Here is a 22,938-nt window from a genome sequence, read left to right on the forward strand (position 1 = left end):
TTTGAGCTTTGGTGCCTGAGTTTTTTATTGAAAAGCCTGTTGGGAAGAACATGCCCCCCTCTAAGCACAGATAAATGCTAAAAGTGAGAAGCAAGTGAGATATGTGAGGTTGCATCCATATAAGCATGAGCTGCAGAAAAGAAGGTGGTAACTGGCTACTAAAAATTTGTTTTTGAAAGCTTTTCAACAATTCCCAGTTTATTAAGAGGTAATGTGCTTTGGGCTCCATTATCAGGCTTTCACTATCTTGCTTTTTTTTTCTTTTAAAGAGAAACTTTTGATGCCTTATTTTCTAGATCAGGACTATTTAGTGTATAACTCTCAAACTCCATAGCCTGTCAGCTACTGTTCTCCCACTTTATTCAGAAAAAATGGTTTCTCTCTAGGCCTGAAACCCAAAATCACCTTATTTTCACAGGCCCTGAAAAATGTAAACTACAGTGAAGTGGAGGGGGGGCCAAACTAGGGGAATGAGACTCCACTACCTGAAGCTGTACCTGGACATTAACCTCCAATATGCAAACAGACCAAACTTATATCTGTCTGAACAACCTGTGATGGTCATCCGTCTTGGGTGTAGTCTCTGTGAGACTCCTGCACTGCCCAAGGTGTACCTTGTGAAGGCTTTTCAATAAAAACCTACCCTTTATCTTTTAACTCTGTCTAGCCTCTGTTCTTGGTAGCCATTCTAGGCATCACTTTCAGTATTATTACTGAAGTTATGAATACTTGAATGCACATGGAATTAACCAAAATTGTTTAAATACCCAAAGCAATCTGAAATTTAAGAGCTCTACATGCAAATGAGCAGTCATAAATGTGTGCACAGCAATAACTCCAATTTTTGTATTCCTTATCACACACTGCATAACCATTTTTTCCTTCTGTACTGAATATTCTTAGATGAGCAGCCTCTTAACTTTGTGTACCTCAAATAAATCAGTAAGTCTTACCTAGTTCTCCCCCAGAAATGCAAAAATCTCTTGGCAAGACAATCAATTTCTGAATGCAATGAACCCTGTTGGTAGCAGTGCTGTTGACTCTGTCAATTCCCTCCTGGATGGCTCTGTGGGTCGCCTGGTCTCTTGTGGCTACAATATCAGACACTTTGGTGGCTTTACTACCACTCCTCTGGCAGAAGTCTCTGGCTTGCTCTGTGAGAATGTCAGTAGGATCAGATGTATCTGGGTCCAGCACACTCTGAAATTTCAAATGAAGTGAATCATTAAACATTTACTCTTAAAAGGCATTAAAAGGTTCTCTGACCAGGCCCTCCCCCTTGAGAAGAAGGCTCAGGATAAATACACAAACATCCGTAAGCCTTAAAAAGCAGAAACACCTACAGATCAAAAAAGGCTTTTCTTTCCACTTGGCTACCAAATGTAAATATTTTCAGCTTATATGCAGAAGTCATGAACAGAATTAAAATGTGTGAATGAAATTAGGCCATAGAGTCCATCTCTGACCTTGAATTTCATATTTTCCAAATGACTCCATTGTTACAGGGAAACATTTAGCTCATCATTCAATGGATTTATTATGGTGTAATGGAAACAGCTTGAGAAAGAAGAGTTCCTAGACTTCTTAAATTAGTATTTCTATTGTACCTGAAGATAGAGAGTATCAGTCATAGAGGTAAACAACTTCACCTAAGTGGCATTCATAGGTATGTTCACAGAACTGAAGTGCAGATGTTTTAGGAGAATAGTGATTTCTCAATTGATGCTTATACCACAGCAAGGCTATTAATTATTTTGTTCCATGGTCATCATTCTTGTGTTATAAAAATAACAAATTGTAGAGAAATGTTTTTGTTGGAAGGTTTCTGGGTTTGCCCATAACAGAAACATTTGTTGATTTTGCTCATCTGTAAACATAAAAGCTATTGTTGTGTTCTGTTACAAAGACTTCTCAATCTTCCAGCGTTTCTTATATAAAAATGTGCATTTAAATAAAAAATAGCTCTTATTGTATATGTAGGAGAAACAGCAATTAATATGTGGATGTTTAGCAGACCAGGTAACCCTAAGATTAGACCCAGCAGGATTTGTCTGTAGTTGCTACATGTATTTGCCCCCTGCTAACATCTTCCTATCTAATTTTTGGTCTTTTTACAAATGGTTTAAAATTATTATTCTTTTGTTAGGTGCAGGTGTATAACTTCACTGAAGGCAATATTAAAACTGGATTACCTTTAGGGTCAGGAACATTGACAAAAACTTCTTTTTATCTCCAATCACCATAGCATTACTAACAATTGGGAGTTCTTTTTTAACAGCATCTTCGATTGGGATTGGAGGAGGCACATTTTCACCTCCAGCTGTAATAATCAAATCTAGGCAAAAAAAGAAAGGCTATTAGTTGAATTCAAATAAATTCCAGAGATCAGGTTGATGTTTGGCTCAATCTGCTCTTCTTATTCTGACATAAAAAATACATAAGATTCTTTTTCCAAGATAACATTTTCCAAATACCAAAAATCCTATTAATTATCTTCAAAACAAAAATGCTACTATTTTTCAAACACGTGCTCAATTATCAGATCTCTCGCAGTATATTTGCTCCAGATATTTTTTACATAATCGAGTAACAGCTTATTCTCAAGGGACTGTTGCATAATTGGAATTTTTCTTTGAGAGATCATCTCTTCCAAATTAGCATAGGATTCACCTACTATTCTATTGTTGCTATCTCACCAAAAAACAAGTTGATTGTTACCATGATTAAAACCAATTCTTAAATCCAACAAGAGGTGTCATACAAAAATAAGTTACTACTGCAGGAAGTCTTGATAAAAGCAACATTTGTTCTGAATACATATATTCAATGAAATTATTACAAACTTGAATATTCTTTAAGTAAATTCCAATTCTTTGCTTTTGTTATATTGGTGACTTCCAATTGTGCTCAAATAATTGTCTTTGCAGCAGTTCAGAACATACTTCAACAAATAACAGAGACACACTTTTCTAGGTCTAACTTTTCCTTTCATTCCACCCTCCTTTTGTAATAGTCCTGTCTTTGTCTCAGATCCTCTACCAATCTCTCTGGCCCTTAGTTTTTAATTGTCCTTATTTAGACTTGGATTTAAAACTTCAATGAAACTGGACATATGGTTATTTTATCCCAGATTGTCCACCTATCATGTAATTTAGAACAACTGCTATTAGTTCAGCAATCCAGACAGGTATAAGAGAAACACAAATGTTATGAATTGAGACAAGGGGTTGTTACTGCTGTGCTAAAGGAAAATAAATCAGACAAGAAAACAAGTTAAAATCAAGCTGCATTTGGTGCAGGCTATTAATAGTACCAACTTCAGTCCTGATTCTTACAGGACATGATGCCACCTGTGACAAATTCACTCATCTGTGTTATCTCCCTAGTAATTCATCTTAAGTTCTAAGATGATATTTACTCAATTCTTAAATCTTCCTCAGTTACATCTTGCCTGTGACCAATCTCACTGTCTGAATACATATCATGAAGAAAGCCTCCAAGTCAGCAAGTGACTAGTCTCGTGAGCCTTCAGCCAGTGCTTCAAATGTAGTTTTCCCTTCAGCTCTCAAGCTTCAGCTCTGGTCTTTGCAAACACTTAACCTAAGACACCAGAGGAACCGACCTCTGACCTACAGCAACAATTTCTGTGTAGCAGAGGGTGCCTCTCCTTCCCGCCTAAACATTCTTCTGTGCAAGATTCAGAGGGAGACTGGACAGCTTCATGATATCATTCAAATCAAACAAGACATATTAAACCTGTGTTACTAGTTTATATTGTTAATTGTAATTTATACTGAGTGAAGGTGTGGGAGATGAAAAACCTGGTTGTAGGGACAGAATCATCTCTACCTACTACAGAGTACAGGGAAACCTTCCCTGAACACAGAGCACACTGTGGTTTTCTCATAGGAAAGTTAATTTTACCTTCCTGTTAGGGCAATGCTGCTGGTATTCGAGGAAAGACACTTCATTAGATGGTCTGCAACTGAGAGATGACCGAATAGTGCTGAACATTTACCATAAACAGAGAGCAAGGTTTTGCCTTTTACCTTTAATTCTTCCAGTGACATAGAGAAAGCCATAATTGTCTAGCTTTCCTAAATCTCCAGAATGCAGCTACCCCTCCTCATCAAAGCCTTCTTTTTTTCTGTCTTCCATATTTAAATAACCTATGAAAACAGTCCTTCACCAGAAACAGATTTCTCCATTGCCTTTTGTATCTTTGTCCACCAGTTTCACTCTGCATCCAGGTGCTGGTTTACCACAGCTACCAAAGAAGAGCAGAAAAACCCCACAAGAATCACAGAAACATCAAACATAATAGTGATAAGCTGGCCAACGTGCCAAATCCCTGAAACTGTCAAAGTATCTGTGACTGCAATTATTACCATGCTGTAACTGTCCAATAGCCATGGACTACTCTTTCATTAGGATAGATTTGTCAGGGTATGAGCACTTTCTGGCAGTCTGTCTTGGCCTGTGCTTGTTGCTTTTTCCCCTGTATCTTCAAAATATTATTGTTTTTGAGGCCTTGCATTCCTCTCTTGGGCAAGGGCTAGGGCAATATGTCAGATGTAGTCACTGTGTTTGGCTATAATGCTACAGCTCAGTTTCAGTGCTCCTGGCACAGTGTGCTATGGAGTCAACCTGTTCAAATTCTGACCTGGAAGTTACTCTGACTCTCAAAGTCACAACAGAGTGCAAATGCAGTCAGGGAAAATAAAATAAGTTGCAGTATCTTTGCTGACCTTAGTAAATATTCTTTTCATAGATAAAATTAAACAGATCATATTAAAAAAGTAGTAATAAAAGCAAAATTACCTGTGTTGCCTGTAAATGTAAGGCCCAGACAGGCAATGTGGGTCTGTGGTCTCACTCATCCCATAGGCCTCATACAGGGCGATGTTCCGACCCAAGAAGAAATACAGTGTTTCTGTATTGAGAGGAGCAGCACCAGAAAAGTGCTTCTGACAGGAAGAAAGCCCCAGTGCACTATGGATTTTTGCAAGCACTAAGTAGTCTGCTAATCTTGTCCAGAGCTGCTTTAGATCACTGCTGAGTACAAAATACACAAGTAAGCCAGAGCAACCTAGGAAGTTTTCAAAATAAAATCAGGCACAGATTTTGTTTGGACATGTATTTGTCATTTGGTTTTGGGTGTTGACAGAAGTTAGAAAGGTGACACATTCATCCTTCTTTCATTTATTCGGTGTCTTTTGCTTCTCCTACCTTTGGAGCTTTCCTACCTCCAGCTCCTGAAGTATCTGAATTCAACAAATACATGAAGAATCTATAAATACCCATTGTATACAATACAGCTCTTGTATTCCTGTTTTTTTATCCGTTGAATGTGTCTCTGAGAACATACACCATTGAAAGCTGAAATTTCTAAGATCTATCTGAGAAACTGAATGATAAGACGAGCAAAGGAATATCATGGAATGGTATTTTGGAATACCTTTCTTCGTAAGCAATTTACCCCACTTCATTGTATAATAATTTATAACTACACCCTCCCCCCTGCACTGTATCTGCTGTGCTGCCAAGACAGATTTTACCCACTTATACAAAGAGTCTCCACCGAAGCTTCATGGTTTATTACAAGCAAATTGCTGCTTTCAGGTTGCTGGAAATCTCACTCATTGTACTAGACACCTGTTTGAGCCATGCAGGTTCTTCTCTAAGCTAAGTGACATAGCCCAGGAAAGCATTTTCTTTTCCATAAATCCTGATGGAGCAGAAGCATCCTTTAATTTCTCCATTATTTTCTCCCACACTTGGGGAGATGTTGGCTGCACTTCTTTTAGTGTGTTGATCAAGCTGCCCTGTTATAATAATGAAATAATTTCAACAAAAGGCACACAACAGAGATAAAAGAGTTTTGGTGAAGTAAAGCCTGAATGTTTCATTCTGTAGACCATTACTAAATATGCAGAACATAAAGAAGGGCTGCTGAGCCCACTTCAGTCACCCCTATCCACTGATACGTGTCAGGTCTGACACACTGGGGGACATACGTACACAAGGAGGAAAAACACACATGGTCAGTTTCTCCAGCCTCCCTTTTCTCCAAAAACTGCTAATACTTCTTTTGCCTTAAAAGAACCTTAGGGATATGAATTATATATTTTAATTAGAATCTGGAGCACTGGATCACAAATACAATGAGCTTTGTTTTTCCATAACTCAAAATAATGGACTCTCCATCTTCTACAACTTTTCAAATATCATATTCTCTCCTTGGGATGTTTTCTAATAGAAGGAAGTGCAATCTTAACTAGATGTAATGCAAGACAATGTACCTTTAGAGCATCTGGCTCAGCAAAGTAAACTTGCTATCCCCATTTGATTCAGGTCATAGACTGTGCAGCTATGTGGCTGAGTGGGAGATAACTGACTATAGATTCCTGCTGGATCTCTGTAGGTTGCATACCTCATGCTCTGCTGCAATGGGCTGATGTCCAAGTTATCTGTTTAAATAAATAATACAACACATTAGGTATGGTTTGGATTTTGGTTTGGGTTTTTCTCCTTTTTTCCTCTTAATGGTTATCCTAACGAAACTGAGCAAAATCTGTCTCACAGAAAGACATTGCAATATTGACCACACACCAGTCTATCAGTTCCCTGGGGACACTGCCAAAAGCCAGATTACCTTTGCAGCAATACAGAAGAGCAGATAACATAAGTAAATACAGCATTTGTGCAGCCTGACTGGGCTGTGAACACTAGCAGCTCCCCATGCCCTACTGACACACTCAGCCAGGCAGCCATGGGCTGGATGGATGAGAAAAAAATCGATCTGTCCCTTCCTTTCCAACTCTCCAGCTCTGCAGGCTGTCTATTAAACTGGCACCTTCCATCAATGCTGTATCTGCAAGTTAGAAAAGGAACAATAAATACTCAGTGATCAGTGAGCTCAAAGGACAATTTAGTATCAGCCACAAGTTCACTGCTATCATCCCCCGGCTAAACACTCAGGAGGAAGATAGCAGCTGTACTCTATTCATCTGGAAGCCTCTGGGATATTCACTGCAGTGGTTCCCAAGAAACATGTACACACCCCTGCCTCTCATGAGAGGTAGCACATACATGAATAGTTTTGAAGTTGTGTTGCTTGACTTCTTAGTGAACCTGGATGATGTTTCCCCCTCTTTCATCCTATTTCCCACTTTATCTCAGAAGATGCAGTGTAGTTTCCCCCCCTCCACGCAGCCCCCGAAGAATCCGACTAGCTCAGAGATAAGGGGCTGTGAGGGGAGGAATATCAGGAGGGGGGATAGGTATTCAAAAGAGGCTCTTACCCCAGGGTATGGCTGGTACAGCTCTCTTTATTCTGTGGTGTCCGTGGGAGAGCGGGGCAAAAAAGAGGAAGAACAGGAAATCTCAGGGGTCTATACAGGTTTTGGACAGGGTGGGCTTTCCTGGCTCTCCGCCAACCCCGTTGGGGCAGGAAGGAGGGTCCAGGGTTATCTTGATCAGAGTCACAGGGTCCCGGGGGAAGGGGGGCACAGGGTGCCCATGAGCTCACCGTAACAATGCAGTTCAAGGATGCTAAATATGCATATCTTCATCATCACAACATAGCATATGGAAGACACATAAATATAAACGTGATGGTGTGAGAGACAATGGAGAAGATATAATAAAAATAAAAACCAAAACAAACATCACCCCCCCAAAAAAACCCAAGAAAACCAGAAAATCCCACGCAACAAAAAGAAACAACTCTCTCTCAGAGGAGTCTGTAATCTAAACTGGGTAGTGCAGGATGCAGAAATGAGAGTATTCAAGATAACAGAGTGTAGATATAAACCACACGTATTCCTGTCATCAGAGCACATTCCTTTGTAATAAATTAGAAGGTACAAGTGTAGGCTTGGCCTAAGGAAATAGAGATTCCCAAGAGAGGGTTTTAAGGAGCAGCATGCTACCAGGCCAGGCCATCCAAGTTTAGGTGGCAGCACTGAACAAGCAGCTATGGGAGACTCACACAGTAGGAAGAACAGGATGTTTTTAAGACGTGTCTAAATTCATTGCTTTTATTTCAAGCTTCATAGCACACAGGCACACTCACAGCAGATCTGTGAGGGTGATGAATGACTGATTCAGCACTGGTTTGAACATGAATAGTGGCAAACATCTTTGACTAAAGAAGGCAGCAGCAGAGCTGCAGGTATGGCATGCTTTCCACTGTTTGTCAACATAAAAATAGCCTGTTTGTGATCAGCAGCCAAGAATAGTTTGGCAGCTGGCATGGAAATGACACCAGACTCCTTTGATATAAAAGAGCATAGATTTGTAACATCAAATCAGTCTTTTTATCTTCCAAATTCATTATATTCTGCTTCCAGGTACTAGTGCACTAATTCCCTATATTTGGGTGAATTCCTGTTTTCACATGGTGCACGTCTGCAATAATTTCTGCTTTAAGGGGTGATGCCTCAACTTAGACCATCCCTTTTCACAGATTTTCTATGTATTCAGAAAGGCTCCCTAACACCTTCCACTCCTGCTCAGCCACCAAACACATATCTTTCCAAGCAAACCTCTGTGGAAAGTCCTTTGAGCAAACAACTTTACTTTTGTCTGTAACTGGAAATTTTCTGTTTGCAACAACACAGGTAGGGTTACTGTCAGCACCAGCATTGAGCACTGGAGCTGCATTATCCTCCAGTGACAGACATAGAAACCTGCACACAAGTCCAAGAACAAAAGGCACCAATGTAAAAAATCCACACATCCACCCCCAATTTTAATAAAATCTGCAAATGCAGTCCATCAGGCTGCTTTGATAGTAGCTGGCTGATGTATATGATTTGCTCATTTCATAGTGACCTATGATATCACTTGAGAGACTTGATGGCAATCTGTGAATTACATTTATGAATTCATGCATTAGATCTCACAAGAAATACAGTGAATAAAAATTTAATTTTCATAAAGATCTGTTCAACTTTGTGAATGGCTGTTTGAATGGAGTTTCATTCTTTACCTTGTTTGAACTTTACCAGAAATAGCTGACTGCACTTTGCTTTGCAGTACACTATCCATGCTGTAAAAGCAAAAGCATTTCAGGGCTCTAGGATCTACTAGCCATTTCAAAGCACAGTAATAAATATCCCCACACTTTGCTGTTTCTCTGCTACAGGAGGAACCTAAAGTACCTACGTTGTCATGACTCAGCATGGCTCCTTTTGGCTTCCCAGTTGTTCCGGAGGTGTATATCAGAACACAGCACTGATTTGGCTTTTGGGAGTTAATAATGTCATCCAAAGCACTGTCAGAGATGTCAACTCCCAGCTCCAGAAACTCTTCCATCTACAACACAGAACAGAAAATACAGGATACCAAATGGCTTCCTACAAATTGACATGGTACTGCATTTCTCCTGTCTCAAAAATGTAAGAACATTTCAGTGCCTTGTTCTGAACACTTGTCCAAGGCAAGTTTCCCCAGACCTTGGCTATGGAAGAAATACGGTGATTCTATCTTATAGCTTAATGTGTGAATTGCAAACAGACTATCTAAAATTCTGCTGTCATGAGTCTTTTCAATGTCTAAGAAGGAACAGTAATACTGTTCCTCCTCCAACGTGAATACTATGGAGGCTAAAACTCTGTTATATTCTCACGCTTTAAGAATGATTTTGAGTATTATATAAAGGGATCTGGATGTATAATTTTTAAGAGTACACTTGTGACAGCTCATCTATAATTCATTGTACACTATATAAATTTAACTATAAAGCAATTGAACAAAAGCTTCTTTGCAAAAACATCATTATATAGATGTGTGAATGTTTGCCCAAATTATGTGCTCTTTTACAGAATATGATGATGCTGGTCACAACTTCCATTCAAATTTGGCTCATTCTAGAGTGAGATAAAACTTTTATGACACTGGACTTTTGTGCCACACAAATTGGCCTAGAAGAATCCTGAACCTGCTCCTCTGTATTATACAGGTTGCTCCCCGATACTTCTGTTGCACGCCCCTGATCTGCTGTTAAGTGTAACATTGCTTGCAATGCTAATTGGAAACTGGAATCCCAGAATTTTTAAAGAAAATTGATAACCAAATGGTCAGTTTCCCATTGCAAACGTGTGATTCATCCTGTGCCACAGTAGTCTAATATTTAAATCCAAGGTGCAGAACCTTCATTTTTGAGCAGTTTCTTGGAGCTATATCTAAGACCACAAAGCAAAAAACAGAAAAACAGAGGTAAAAAAGGAGAAAAACAGAGGTGAAAAAGTAGAGCCTCTGGTTGAGGGTAGTTAATTTCTTCTTTCAGACATCTGGCATTGCCACTGGGCTACTAAGATTACAATAGTCAGCATCTGTGGCACCTTAACCTCCTTTCCTTTTCTTGGGTGTCAAGGCTGTCCCAAGGATTATTTATCAGTTTTATACTTTCTTCCCTTCTTCAAAAGGGCACAACAAACCACATTTCTGAAAAGAGAGGCACTGCACAGCTCTGTAGCAAGTCAGGGATTTGTCACATTCTATTGCTTCTCCACAGAATGTGGCCACATCAATTTCACAAGCACCTGGAAAGCCTGGTGGTGTGAAGGCTGTAATTGTTTGTATGCCACTAAGCAGTTGTTCCTGCTTTCCTGACCATACTGCATTCTCTCAGTGGAATGCACTGATCACTGAGAATCTGTTGCGCAGGCTTTGTTTGCTGAACAGCACCTGCAACAGATGGTGTTGGCATTCCAGCATGTGTGGAAGGTACAGAAACAGTCACACCACACTCCTGACTCTGCATTTGCCTTCTGGAAAGATGCACTGCTCAGCCAGCTCTGCCCCTGCTGCCACTCAGCACATGACACAAATGCCTTTCATCAAACACCGCATGGGTTGGTGGTTTGCTCTGCATCACACCTCAGCAACAATCATTTCTGCTATGGCATCTGTCAGACACCCACAGCTACCCTGCTCCTTTGGGAAAATGTCCAACATGACACCTGAACACTGAACCAATGCTTAAAAATACAGCACTTCTCACACATTTAGATTTCAGTAAGTGCAAGTTGTTAAAGAATTAAATGCTAGCACCTAATATTTTTAAACAGTAGGATCATCTTTGTATTAACATTTTTATTGTACAAGATGCAAGGCATGCTCTATAACAGTATGTATAGTATTGGAACAATAACATTTTATTAAGTTACATGCAAGACATTAAAAAAAGGCACAGCAGACTTTTTTCTTATCAAAATTGCAAGTATTTTAAAATATTTCTATGCTGTTCACTGTTCATTATATTTTTATATACTGAATATATTATATTTCTCTTCAATATATTTTTTCAACAGCTGAAGTTTTTCAGCCTAAAATCTGATCTGTAGTCCAGTTAAAATACAGGATTATAAAAAAAATTACCAAATTCACAGGCACCAGGGATCAACTTTTTTTTTAACCATTTGAGAGTACACATTCCCACCTAAAAACTACAGGTGTTTTAATAAACACCAATCAAGTTAAAAATTAGGAAGACACGAGACAGACAGTAAAGCAAGGTAGCTCTTCTCTTAAGTATGAAGTGTCAAAGGTAAATCAAACAGAAAAAGCTGATAAAGCTTTTGAATGTGCTTGCTGGAACACAGCAATGCCTTCTAAATGGTAGATAATCACAGTAGAAATTGATCAAATAAATAACAGCCCATGTATTAACCAGTAATATATGGGTATAACCCCATGCATTATTTGGTTATGCCTCTGTTCTAGTATTCACTCACCATGTACAGATTTGGATGTCTCTCTGCAATGGAGTCCTTATATAGCACCACAGCCTTCAAGTGGGGCAACCGATTCCAGATCTGTTGCATTTTTAAAAACAAAGTTATTGATTATTCATATCTTGTGTGGGCTTTTATCCACTCTAATGCTGCCAAAACTGTAATGGGTTGACAGGCACAAAAACCTCCCATTTCCTTTCAACTCCAAATAGTCTCCCCTAAACTCATCACCAACCAGCTCAACTAGAGGCAGGGGGGAGGAGGAGGGAACAATGTAGTCTACACAGACTACACAGTCTGCTCCAGGAAATCTAGTTTCAGTCAAAAGGTTTAAAAAATGAAAAATACACCAGAAATAGCTCCTCAGCATCCTTTCTCATGATGTACAAAAGGACACATAAAGGAATAGTGCTGGTAAAGTTAGAAGCTGACCTGGGCCTATGATTACCAATAAAGTCCCTCAGCAAAAACCATAACAGTTCAAGTGCTAAAAAAGTTCAACTTCCTTAAGGAAAAAATCAAAGGAAGCTGTATGCACATTGTAAGGATAAATAAAAATATAAAGCTGCAGGCTTACAGGCAGATAGCAGTGGCTGCTGCTTTCAACAGCTCTTTCTGTGCTTTGCATGGCCTACAGGAAGCATTGATTTCACTGAATTCTGTGAGAACCCATGCCTCCCAGACACCTTTCAGACCATCACATTGTGAACTGAATTTTGCCAATACAAAAGCAATGGCTTGATGGTAGCCAGTATGCACATATTATTAGAAGGATAGCAATTGACATGTTATTATTTCAGTCTTGGGTTCCAGAAAAAAAGTTTCAAAAAAACCCTCTGCTGGATAAAGCAGTGCTGGCCAGAGCTCTCTTTTTCTACATAATGTGTGTGAACCAAACCCCTTGAGTTGTTCCATTTGGATTCCTCTCTCCTGTTCACAGCAGCATAGCCTGGTATTGTGTCAATGACACGGCAAGAAGGCTTATCTGACTGTGCGTTTTTATAGAATACTTACAAAAATCTCTCTTCCTCCATATTGCATATAAAACAAAAAATATTAACAAACAACTTGTATTAAATACATTTAGAAAAAAAAAAAACCACTGCATATTTTCTCTCTTGCAGGTACGTGGTCCTGGCAGAAAGCTCCATCATGGAGAGCCCTCCTGCTTCAGCAAACGGTGCCATTTCATGCAAGTTTGATGGGTACACAGGCCTCCCTCAACATCTGACAGACACGCAAGCCCTTCCTAAGAGCTGCCTGTGCTCCTCTCTCAAGTCACCTTGCCATCAGATTGGTCTTTCCATCTGGTACTGTTGCTGAAAGACAGGCCCAGCTGCCCAAGAGTTCTGTCAAAATTGAGACTGTTCACTTAAAAGGAGGCTCCTGCTTTCTCACTAAGCTCTCTCTCATGTTAACCATGATGTTACCAAAGTGCAGTAAACTCAAGAGCCTTAATGGCAGATATTACAAGCAGGAAATGATACCTTGGAAAGAGAAAATTGTGAACACTGACATCCTTAATATTTAAATAGCAGACCTTTACAAACCTGCATCAGCATAATCTCTTCCATTCAAGTGAAATGTGCTTTTCCAAACAGAATCAGGTGGTGACAGTAAAAACATGGGATCAAAATCTGAGTTCTTCCAGGTAAGCCTGCAGTGAACCTTCCAGTGAGTTCTCTGCTGGAGCCACAGGCACTGCACAGGGTCAGAACCACCCACGAGCTCTCACACCATATACCAGATTTCTGAGTAACAACACACACTTCACAAAGAAAGATTTAACAACACAGAGAGTGTACATGGTATTTGGGACCAACACAGCATCGAGAAATGAAAAATTGTGGCTTTTCAGTAACCATTCAGCCACCTTGTACCTGCATTATCTTGTCCAGCTGTTTCTGATTTTCCACAACCATGATATAAGTCTTGCTGTCATGTGCAATGTAGTGACAGGCCTCTGGAGAATTGGTTGTATAAATTCCTGTGACAATTCCTCTGCATCTAAAAATTTAAATATATATAAACATACATTTATATGCATACACACACATATACATGCATGTAGTATTAAAAGAGAATAATAATCAAAGATCAGATGAAACCTGAAGGCGTATGAAGATGTAGAAGCAAACAGCAGGACAGCTCTAATGTTTGCTTCACATATTCAGATATACATGAATCTCTGATTTATGCACATTGCAAAAACTATTCTCTAAACTATTCAGTATAAGATGCTAGGACTCAGTATTTTAACTCACTTAAGGTTACACAGGAGTTAGTTCAGGAAGTGGTAAAAAAATCCTCACTTATGTCCTCTTTTTGTTTAAGCTGTGCACAGATACCAATTTGGATTTCATTGGTACAGAGCAGCTTAAGAAGTAAAATCCAAATTAACAGGTATCATGACAGAAGAAATCAGGGTAGTTAATAGCCATATGTTACTTCATCTGCTTGAATATATCTTACTGTAGATATAATATTGTATTATTATCATTAATATAAAACTGTGATTCTCATCTATTTCCCACATCTTCTATTTATAAGATCTTGTACAACAGCTTCTGTGTGACTGTCATGCTTAAGCCCACGGCAAACAGGATGCATTTATGAGTGTCTGAACTATTTGGGATTTAAGACTCAAGCAGGTTGCTGAAACTGCCAATCAGTAGCAACACAACCTCCAAGATATGACATTAAATACTGACCTGATACATTCCCAGACCTAGAAAAACAGAAATTCCTAAATCCTCCTCAAAAATTAACCCTCCCAAAAAAATCTTACCCTGCAAAAATAGCTCCAACAGCTGAGATGAACCACTCTGGAGAATTAAATCCAAGGATTGCTACACTATGGATTCATTCAAGACCAAGCTGAAAAATAATATACATAAGACTATATAATATAGGCCCACTGGAGAGAAACATATAACACACAAATATAAACCATGAAAACTTTTGATTTATTATTACAGTACTGACAAGGCATGTGAAGGCATGTTTTGGTATCCACAGCAAACCTGGTATTTATCAGCAATTAACAGGATGTGAATTTTCCACTACCTTCTCCTGTCTGCTTGAACTCTGCTGTCCAGAAAGGCCCAAGACCCAGAATATTTCAATATGAACAAGAGCATAATGAGTACTAATATTACCCTATATTTAGAATGTTTTAAAGATTGTCTTTATCTCACCGAATTAATGATAGTAGTTTTCCCCTATTTTTCTCTTCTGATCTTAAGGCTGCTCTTCTGAACTCTTCTGAGCTCTTCTGAACTCTGCACCCATGTCCCAGAGACACAGTGCAACACAGCAGCTCCTCACTTGCAGTCAAGGTTCCCTGACAGCAGTGTTACCTCTGACCAAAAGTCATTTTCATCATTATCATTTCAATAAAGAATATGGCTACTGATATTCAAGTAATGCAGAAAAACAGTTATATATTGCGGGGTTTGGGGATTTTTTATTAATTTGGTTTTTGGGTTTTCAAAGGACACAAAAGGACTAAAGGTGTTATGGTGTGTTTTGCTTTGAATCCATGTTTGCTCCCTGTTCTCCCTAATCCCCTTTCTTCCCCAGTTGCTAAATTTCCCAAGCCCTTCCCTAACTTCCTCCCTTCCAAGTTGTCAATCCTCCCTATCCCTACCCATTTCTCCAGAGGGTTCTGTGTCTGTCTTGCCCTCGACACCCCCATTTGTTACTTTGCATTATTCCCCCCACCCCCATTTTCCCTGATAGGCTCATAAGCTATTTCCCCACCTTATACTCCTCTCTTACCATATCCTCATTGGTTCACTTTCCTTACTCCTGAGCTGCTCTATAAAAACTTCTGTTCACTGCCCCCCCTCCCCCCCCCCCATCTTGTCTGGGAGCCCAGGAATAAATCCATCTTGTTCCACCCCAAGCCCCGTGCCATCGCTGTCTGTCCCTGCTGTGTCCCTGCCAATAACTGGGAATTGCAGAGCTCGCATGGGAACAGTCGCGCCCCTGCCGCAGCCACCCCGCGCAGCGTGTGCTGCAACATAAAGGCATTGTTTTTTTTCCTGTACCTACCTTCAAGAAACTCTTGGCCGCTTTCCTAGAGAGGCAATAATATTCTGAAAAAGTTATTTTCTCCCATTTTCCATTCTTTTTGCTGGCCAAAGCATTAAGGGATCCATATTTTTCCAGGCTCTCCTTGAACATCTGATGAACTGTTATGGGAGTCTGTGGGCATGAGTTATCTATTCTCAGTCTGACTCTGCCATCAGCAAAAGAAGTCCATAGAGAATGTGGAAGGTAAAGCACCATTGTCAAGGTAATCTGCAATTGAAAATACCATGTGACTGTGTACCAGAAGACAAGAGGATTGAATAAAGACCACAGGATTAAGCACAGCTCTGGCACTTCCCAGCTCTTGAGAGAAGGGCTTTCCAATTTTCTTATTACCAAACATACCATGTAGAAAGAGAAATCTTTATTTCTTGTACTTTGTTCTGCATCTTGAATGAAAGTGTCATACAGAATTATGTTGATGATATGTGTGTTGCAGGCACTTCCCGCAGTTCCAGAAGAATCTGTTTGCCTGTGCTCAGCTCTGCATTCCCCGTTGTGCCAATGGAATAGCTGGTGAATCAGAAGACTAAAGAGGTCCAAAAGATATGAATACTCCGCCCCTGTTCAGTATCCAAGCTCCTTTTACGTGTTATAACTCTTCCTTGCCTCCTCCCCCTCCAGCTATTCTCCCTCATCCTGTCCCTGTTCCTCACTACTTCCCACAGTTTTTCCCTTGGACATCTGCCCCATGTTCTAATGTGTCCATTCCACACACTCCTGTCTTGCCCTGGTTCCATGCTTCCATTTTTCATCTTCTGTTCGTGTCTTCCTCACTCTATTTATACCATCCACTTTTTTCTCCCTGTTATTTTTTCCCCCCTTCTTTGACAGGACAAAGATGCAGAGCACCAACAAATGTCACTTGGCTCTCAACCACTGGTGCCAAGGACTGGGAAGTCCCTGGCACTCACAAGAAGTGTCTGCCTCAGACTGTCCTTGGCTCTTGCAAACCCTACAAGAGGCTGAGTAGGAATACACTCCTTAGAGGATCTAGGGGTTATAAGGTGGCAAAATTCAGGTGAATTCTCACAAGGAAAGCACAGACACTCCCACAACTCCTCCATCAAACAGTTCCCATACTTATCGGAAAAACAGTACAAGAACATTTTTAAGATTTTTTTCCTCAGATGTACTTTCATAAATGAAGCAATATTTTTAGCATAGGCATAAAAAATGGATATATTCTACAGTGACCTAGTGAAAAAATTTCAGACCAAAGTGCTTGGGTTTGTCAGAACTAAGAGTAACAGAAAACAGTACTTTTTGTACTGTTAATAAGCATAATTGTATTTTATGACACCTGTGGAAATCAACAACTGTAAAGCAAGCTCAGTTAGTATCTGTGCTGTTTCCTCCTACCTCAGTGGCTGAAAAAGAGCAGTTTTTGGGGTGTTCAAAAGTACAACATGCATCACGCATCTCTCCAATGCTATTCTAGTTGCTTCAGAGGTCTGGGAACTGCCTCTCTGAGCACTTGTGGCAATACAGGAACACATTAGCCATAGCTGGATCCACACCAGTGCTTTAGAACACACTTGCAGCCTGCACCAAGAGCCAGAGGCACAGCAAACTACTGTAAGCTCACAAATATTTCATTGCATTCCCTCTCCTGGCTGGCAGATTTGCATTGTTCTCTTGACAAACAGAAAGCGCTAATGACAATAATAAGCTGCTTTACCTCTATGCCTTCTTTTTCTCATGAGTAAATGGCACATAATGATTTTCAAAACATAGGTGTGGAGCTGTGCCTAGGTCAGTGGAGAAAGGGCATCATAAATCCAGACAGTTTAGAAACAAATAGCTGTGAAGGCGTTCAGGTAATAGACAGACTTTATCAAAGTGTAAGCAGTAGCACCCAATAAATACTTAATGAATTAAGAAGGCAAAGGAGCTGTTTCTGCACTTAACCCTAATGCAGGCGTGAAAAGGATGAGAGGTAAGACCTGTCAGAGACAGAACATATTGTTAATCCAAATGTTTATTGTATGCAGTGACACACCAAAGCCCAGATGAAAAATTATATATATAGATGTTCTGGCTAGCTTCCAAAACAAAGGTATCAGGGATTGCAGGTGTGCTTGGACACAGGTAGGTGACCGCTCTGTTCAAAACAAAATCATACCATACAGAGCTAAAATACAACATTCTGGTCCATATATTAAAAATGTTCCTGAAGAAAGAGTACCTCTCTTAAAGAAAACAGAAAATATTAGCAAAATATGTACAATAACATTACAGAAGTTGCATTAATAGTGTCTTTTCACTTCAGATGTGCAGCAGATAACAGCATTGCTCCCAGAGAATAATGAAAATCAATCAAATCCCTAAAATATTTATACCTAGAAACCAAATATGTACTTGAAAACTGGATTTCCTTTTGTTTTCCTTATGCAGGTATTTCTGCTGTTAAAAAGGCATCTTTGATTCATATCAAAGACAAGGAACAGAATCACGTCCAGAGACTCTGTGCACCACAATAATGCTCAAGGTACAGCACAAACAAATATAAACCCGAATGCCCACTCAGTGTCTGCTTTTGCGTGTATTTGCAGGTAGAACTCAAATCTCAAAACAGTTCCAAAATCTCAATAAGCCAAATAATTCTAAAAATCTAATTATTCTGTGCCCAGAGTTAGTAAAAACAATGGAACATGAACAATATATTCTTCTGTCGGTTTGCAGAGGGATTTTGAGAAGAGGGCTCATACTTTGTAGAAAGTGCCTGGGAAGGAATGCCTAGCTAAATACTAAATGCAACATATATAAATGTTGGGAGAAGCAGGTGTTCTGCCTCAGGAGCATCTGAAAGTTAAACTGCAATGTCCAGGCTGGAAATCAACTCATTACCTCTTGAAACCAAAGTGGAGATCAGAATAAAACCCCTCAGTACACACTCTTAGCATTGGTACATTATACAACTGTAGCTCCACAGAGTACAAGGAAAAAACCCAGCACTCCAGCTCAAAGCACTTGATGCCACTGAAAGTTTTCTGTATGCAAGCAAAGAGTAGTTGTTCCTTTCCTCTTTCTTCCACTAACTCCTTCTACCTGCATTATACTTCATACTCAAAATGCTTTTTCATCCACTACTATGTGACCTTGGCTCATGTCCTTCATATGAATTCTGAAGGTCAGAGATGTTGCAAAAATATTTCTGCTTAAAGAAGGCTATATTGTCAGATAAACAAGAAGAGCAGAGATTTTATTCAGGTAATAAAATCTGGACTGTCACTTTTTGAAGCTCTGGAAGGACATTTTTCCCCCTATGTTATTCTCCTCCAAAGCCAAAAACTCCATGATCAGACTTCATTTTCCATATTTCACTGCCTTCCCTGCTGAAGGAAGAGATGGTTCAGGGTAGTCTCATTCATAAGTTATAACAGGATCATTGTACTGCAGCCTGTGTTGGGAACTGTTCTAAGAAAAGCTGATCTAAATACCTAGGATTTTAGATGGGCCGTTTCCCCACCAAGATGGGAACTAAAGCGTAAATTTTCAACAAGAAACTTAAAAGGAGGAAAAAAGTAGTTAAGAACCCCTTGAAAGACACATTTGTAGTTTTCAACTGATCTTTTACAATAAAATCCTAAACTTATGAACCATTTACATGAGAATATTGTGTTATAAAAGTACATTTGTCACTCAGATATTTTCTACCAAGTTTGAAATTATACACAACATAGAACACATTACACATTTTGTAATTTTAAAAACAGTCAGTTTATTCCTTCCACCATGTAAAATGGTAAGTTCTGATATGGTACAAGGCCCAGATATGAAAAATTACTTTAAACAGACAAACAAATAATAATTTATTTTTTGCCATGTATAATCAATCTGTCTGAAACTGCTGGACCTCTGGGATACATGAAGGAACAAGAGAAATCAAGAGAAATATACTAATCCTACAGCTTAAAGCTAGTATCATTAGTGAAACCTTCTCTTTGTTCACTACCTGACCTGCAAGTATTCTGGTGACTGCCAGAAAGGATTTGAGAATGTAAATGAAATCAGATGTTTAAGGAAGAACAGCTCTGAGAGTCATATAAAATGCAAAAGACCCAAGGTCACCTTTCAGACAGATAAATAGACAGGCTGATCGTGGAATGGCCCTGCTGCATGATCTGAGCAGCTCCAAGAGGTATTTCATAGATATGCCCCGTGAAGCAAGAAGTAAACCAGTAATTTAACTTCTGCTTGAAAATGAGTCAGAATTAACTCACAAAACAGGGTTTTGATTATACACCAGCTGCAAAACATCACTCTGCCCTAATGATGAGAGAAGGAATTCAGCTCTTTGCTGGAGGCATTCCTGTCAGTCACCATTCAAGATTCCACAGCTATGACGCCATCACATTCTGCTGACAACAGAAATATACCATTCCTCCTCTCACCCACTATTTTTCACTTTTCTTCAAGATGTCTGTGACCCTGAAAGATTAACTTCATATTAGTAAGAGCTGGAGCGGAATACACACTGTTTAGAATATGTGAGCTTGGTATCTGTGTCAAACTTCTCCTTCTGCCAATAAACAGGTTAAACAAAGGTACAGAACTTTGGAATTTCAATGAACCTGAAAGTCTCAGCCAGCCTAATCACATAGTGATTATTCTAATAAAATGCACAAACCAGCTCCTGTGGCTTGCCTTGCCACAGCTGTGGGAGAAAAAGGGTTTTCTGCTATATTACCTATTTTCCACAATAAACAATTTTACCCTCTCTAACAGAAAATCCAATAAATAGAGGAAATCTTTTTAAATTAGCCAAAACACACAAAAAATATTTCAATTAATGGAAATGTCTACTTTTTCCACTGCAGGAAAAGGGAACAATTATTAATTACAATAAAACATACTGCTCTTCACATCAGTAAGCCCCTACAGTGTGGACCAGAGAAATAAGATCCCCTCCACAGAATGCCTCCACGAGCTGACATGGAGGGAGTGGTGCACCAGGACAAGTATAAAATAAGCTTCATAGCAATACTGACGCTTCTAAAACTGATTATGATGCACCAAAATGAAAGCATGTGGAGGGTGTAATCAGGAGGAAACATCACTAAGAAATATTGCCCAGACATGCAGGAATGGAAAGTCAAAACTTGGAATTTAAATTGGTGAGTAATGTGAAAAGTCACAAGAAGGGCTTTTACAGGTACAGTGGCAACCAGAGGGAGAACCAGTGATACTGTGGGCAACTCACTGACACAAGACATCCAAAGGGCTGATGCTCTCAGTGCCTTCTTCACCTCGGTGTTTACTGGCAAGGTCAGGCTTCCTGAGCTTCCATGCCTAGTGTAAGGTGAGATGTTTAACCTACAGCAGCAAAACATCAAAGTAGGGACCACTTACACAAACTGGACACATACAAAAGAGTTGATGGGACCAGATGGATTCCTTCAGAGTGGACAATGAGAAACCAGGTCAAAGCCATCCCAAGGCTGCTCTCTGTCATCTTTGAGAAAGCACAGCAATCTGGTAAGGTCCCCATCACAAGAAAAAAGGTAAATGCCACACCTGTCTTCAAAGAGCAGAAGAAAGAGGATACAGAAAACTACAGGCCAATCAGCCTCACCTCAGTCCATGGAAATGCTATAGAACGAACTCTCCTAAATCATTTTGAACTACAAAATGGTGACTGAAACCAGCCAGAATGGCCACCCTTGACTTGGCCCTGGTAAATATAACCCACTCGCCTCCAAGATGAGTTGATTAGCTCTGACGTAGTAAGAGCAGCAGTACATTGCTTACTCTACCTTTAACAAGGTCTTTGACAACTTCTACATAGCCCAGCATCCTTGGAAAGTTTGAACCATCTGCAATTGGAGGAACAGGTAAATAAAATATTAACTGAATAAGTAGTCTTTAAGAACAGTGGTCAGCAATTCTAAGTCTTGTTAGCAGTCAATTCCAAGTGACATTCTTCAGGGGTTACTTGTGAGAATGACACAGTACAATGATGGCACTGTCATTCTGGACAACAGAATGCACCCTCACCAGCTTCAGTAAGCAAACTTTAGGAAGTGATTGACAGGACAAAAGGCAGGGAGGACATCCAGATGGACCTCAGCACACTGGAAGAATGGGCTGACACGACCTGAAAGCTCAAAAAGGGTGAAGCCAAGCCTTGCAGTCTGGGGAGGACAGCCCCATGGCACAGCATGGGTTGGATGCCAGCTGGCTCAGCAGGAAAACCCCCATGGTTCCACTGGACAGGTTGGGTGCCAGTCAGTTGTCTGTCCCAATGGAGATGAAGGCTAACTACACCCCTGGCTGCACTGGCAAGATTAAGCCAGCAGACCAAGGAAAGGGATTATTGCCCCCTACTCAATGCCCCTGAGACTGCCTCTGAGACAGTGTGCAAGAGAGAGATCCTGACAAGCAAACTGGCACAAGCACAAAAAAGAGACTCCCAGGCAGTCAGGGGCCTGGAGCACATCATGTACAAGAATCTCAGAAGGAATTGTGTTTCTCCAGTCTGGAGATGATAAAAATGCAGCGTGTCAAAGACTGAAGCAGGTACTACAAGGAAAACAGATTCTTCTCAGAGGCACACAGCAGAAGGCCAAGAGGCAATTGACATGAGCTGCAGCAAGGAAAATTCTTGCTGGATCAAGAATTTCACAATGTAGGTGACTCAGCCTAAGAAGAGGTACTGAGAAGCTGTACAATTTCCCTGGAGGTTTTCAAAACTCAGCTGAACAAAGCCACAAGACTTCCTGTGAGCAGAAAAATGTCCTAGTCGCTCTCCAGTGCTCTTTTCTGATAAATTATTTTGTTGATTCCATCAGTATAAAACCAGCATGGATGAGTTCTCTTCTAACTTCACACTGATTTTAAGTTAATATAATGCCTGCTGCCAATAGTAAGGGTACTCTGGATTTACATACGCATTAGAAAACCCCAAATCTGGTCTGCTTTCACAGGAATGAGCTTCCATACTGTTATGTGTAGTAGATATAAATTCGCGCCATTTCTAATATGATATATGTGATATTGAATATTTGTTAGAGTATACATGTTTGTATTAGGATTCCCCCCCACCCTCGCAGGCGAGACTGGGGATATTTTGGAAACTGATTTACAAGTAAGAAGG

General features: G+C 39.9%; 1 protein-coding gene across 1 annotated transcript in view; it reads right to left on the reverse strand.

Annotated features, from left to right (window-relative positions):
- The window catches only part of ACSBG1 (acyl-CoA synthetase bubblegum family member 1), a 43,454-nt gene that overhangs the window by 2,607 nt on the left and 17,909 nt on the right, over positions 1-22,938 (reverse strand). The window contains 11 exon segments of the mRNA XM_072933943.1: positions 954-1,200; positions 2,193-2,335; positions 4,050-4,267; positions 4,822-5,052; positions 5,656-5,825; positions 6,303-6,470; positions 9,172-9,321; positions 11,745-11,825; positions 13,625-13,745; positions 14,533-14,621; positions 15,801-16,021. Coding sequence (XP_072790044.1) covers positions 954-1,200; positions 2,193-2,335; positions 4,050-4,267; positions 4,822-5,052; positions 5,656-5,825; positions 6,303-6,470; positions 9,172-9,321; positions 11,745-11,825; positions 13,625-13,745; positions 14,533-14,621; positions 15,801-16,021 — 1,839 coding nt within the window.

This window comes from Taeniopygia guttata, chromosome 10 (genome assembly GCF_048771995.1).
Source record: "Taeniopygia guttata chromosome 10, bTaeGut7.mat, whole genome shotgun sequence".
Classification (NCBI taxonomy): domain Eukaryota; kingdom Metazoa; phylum Chordata; class Aves; order Passeriformes; family Estrildidae; genus Taeniopygia; species Taeniopygia guttata.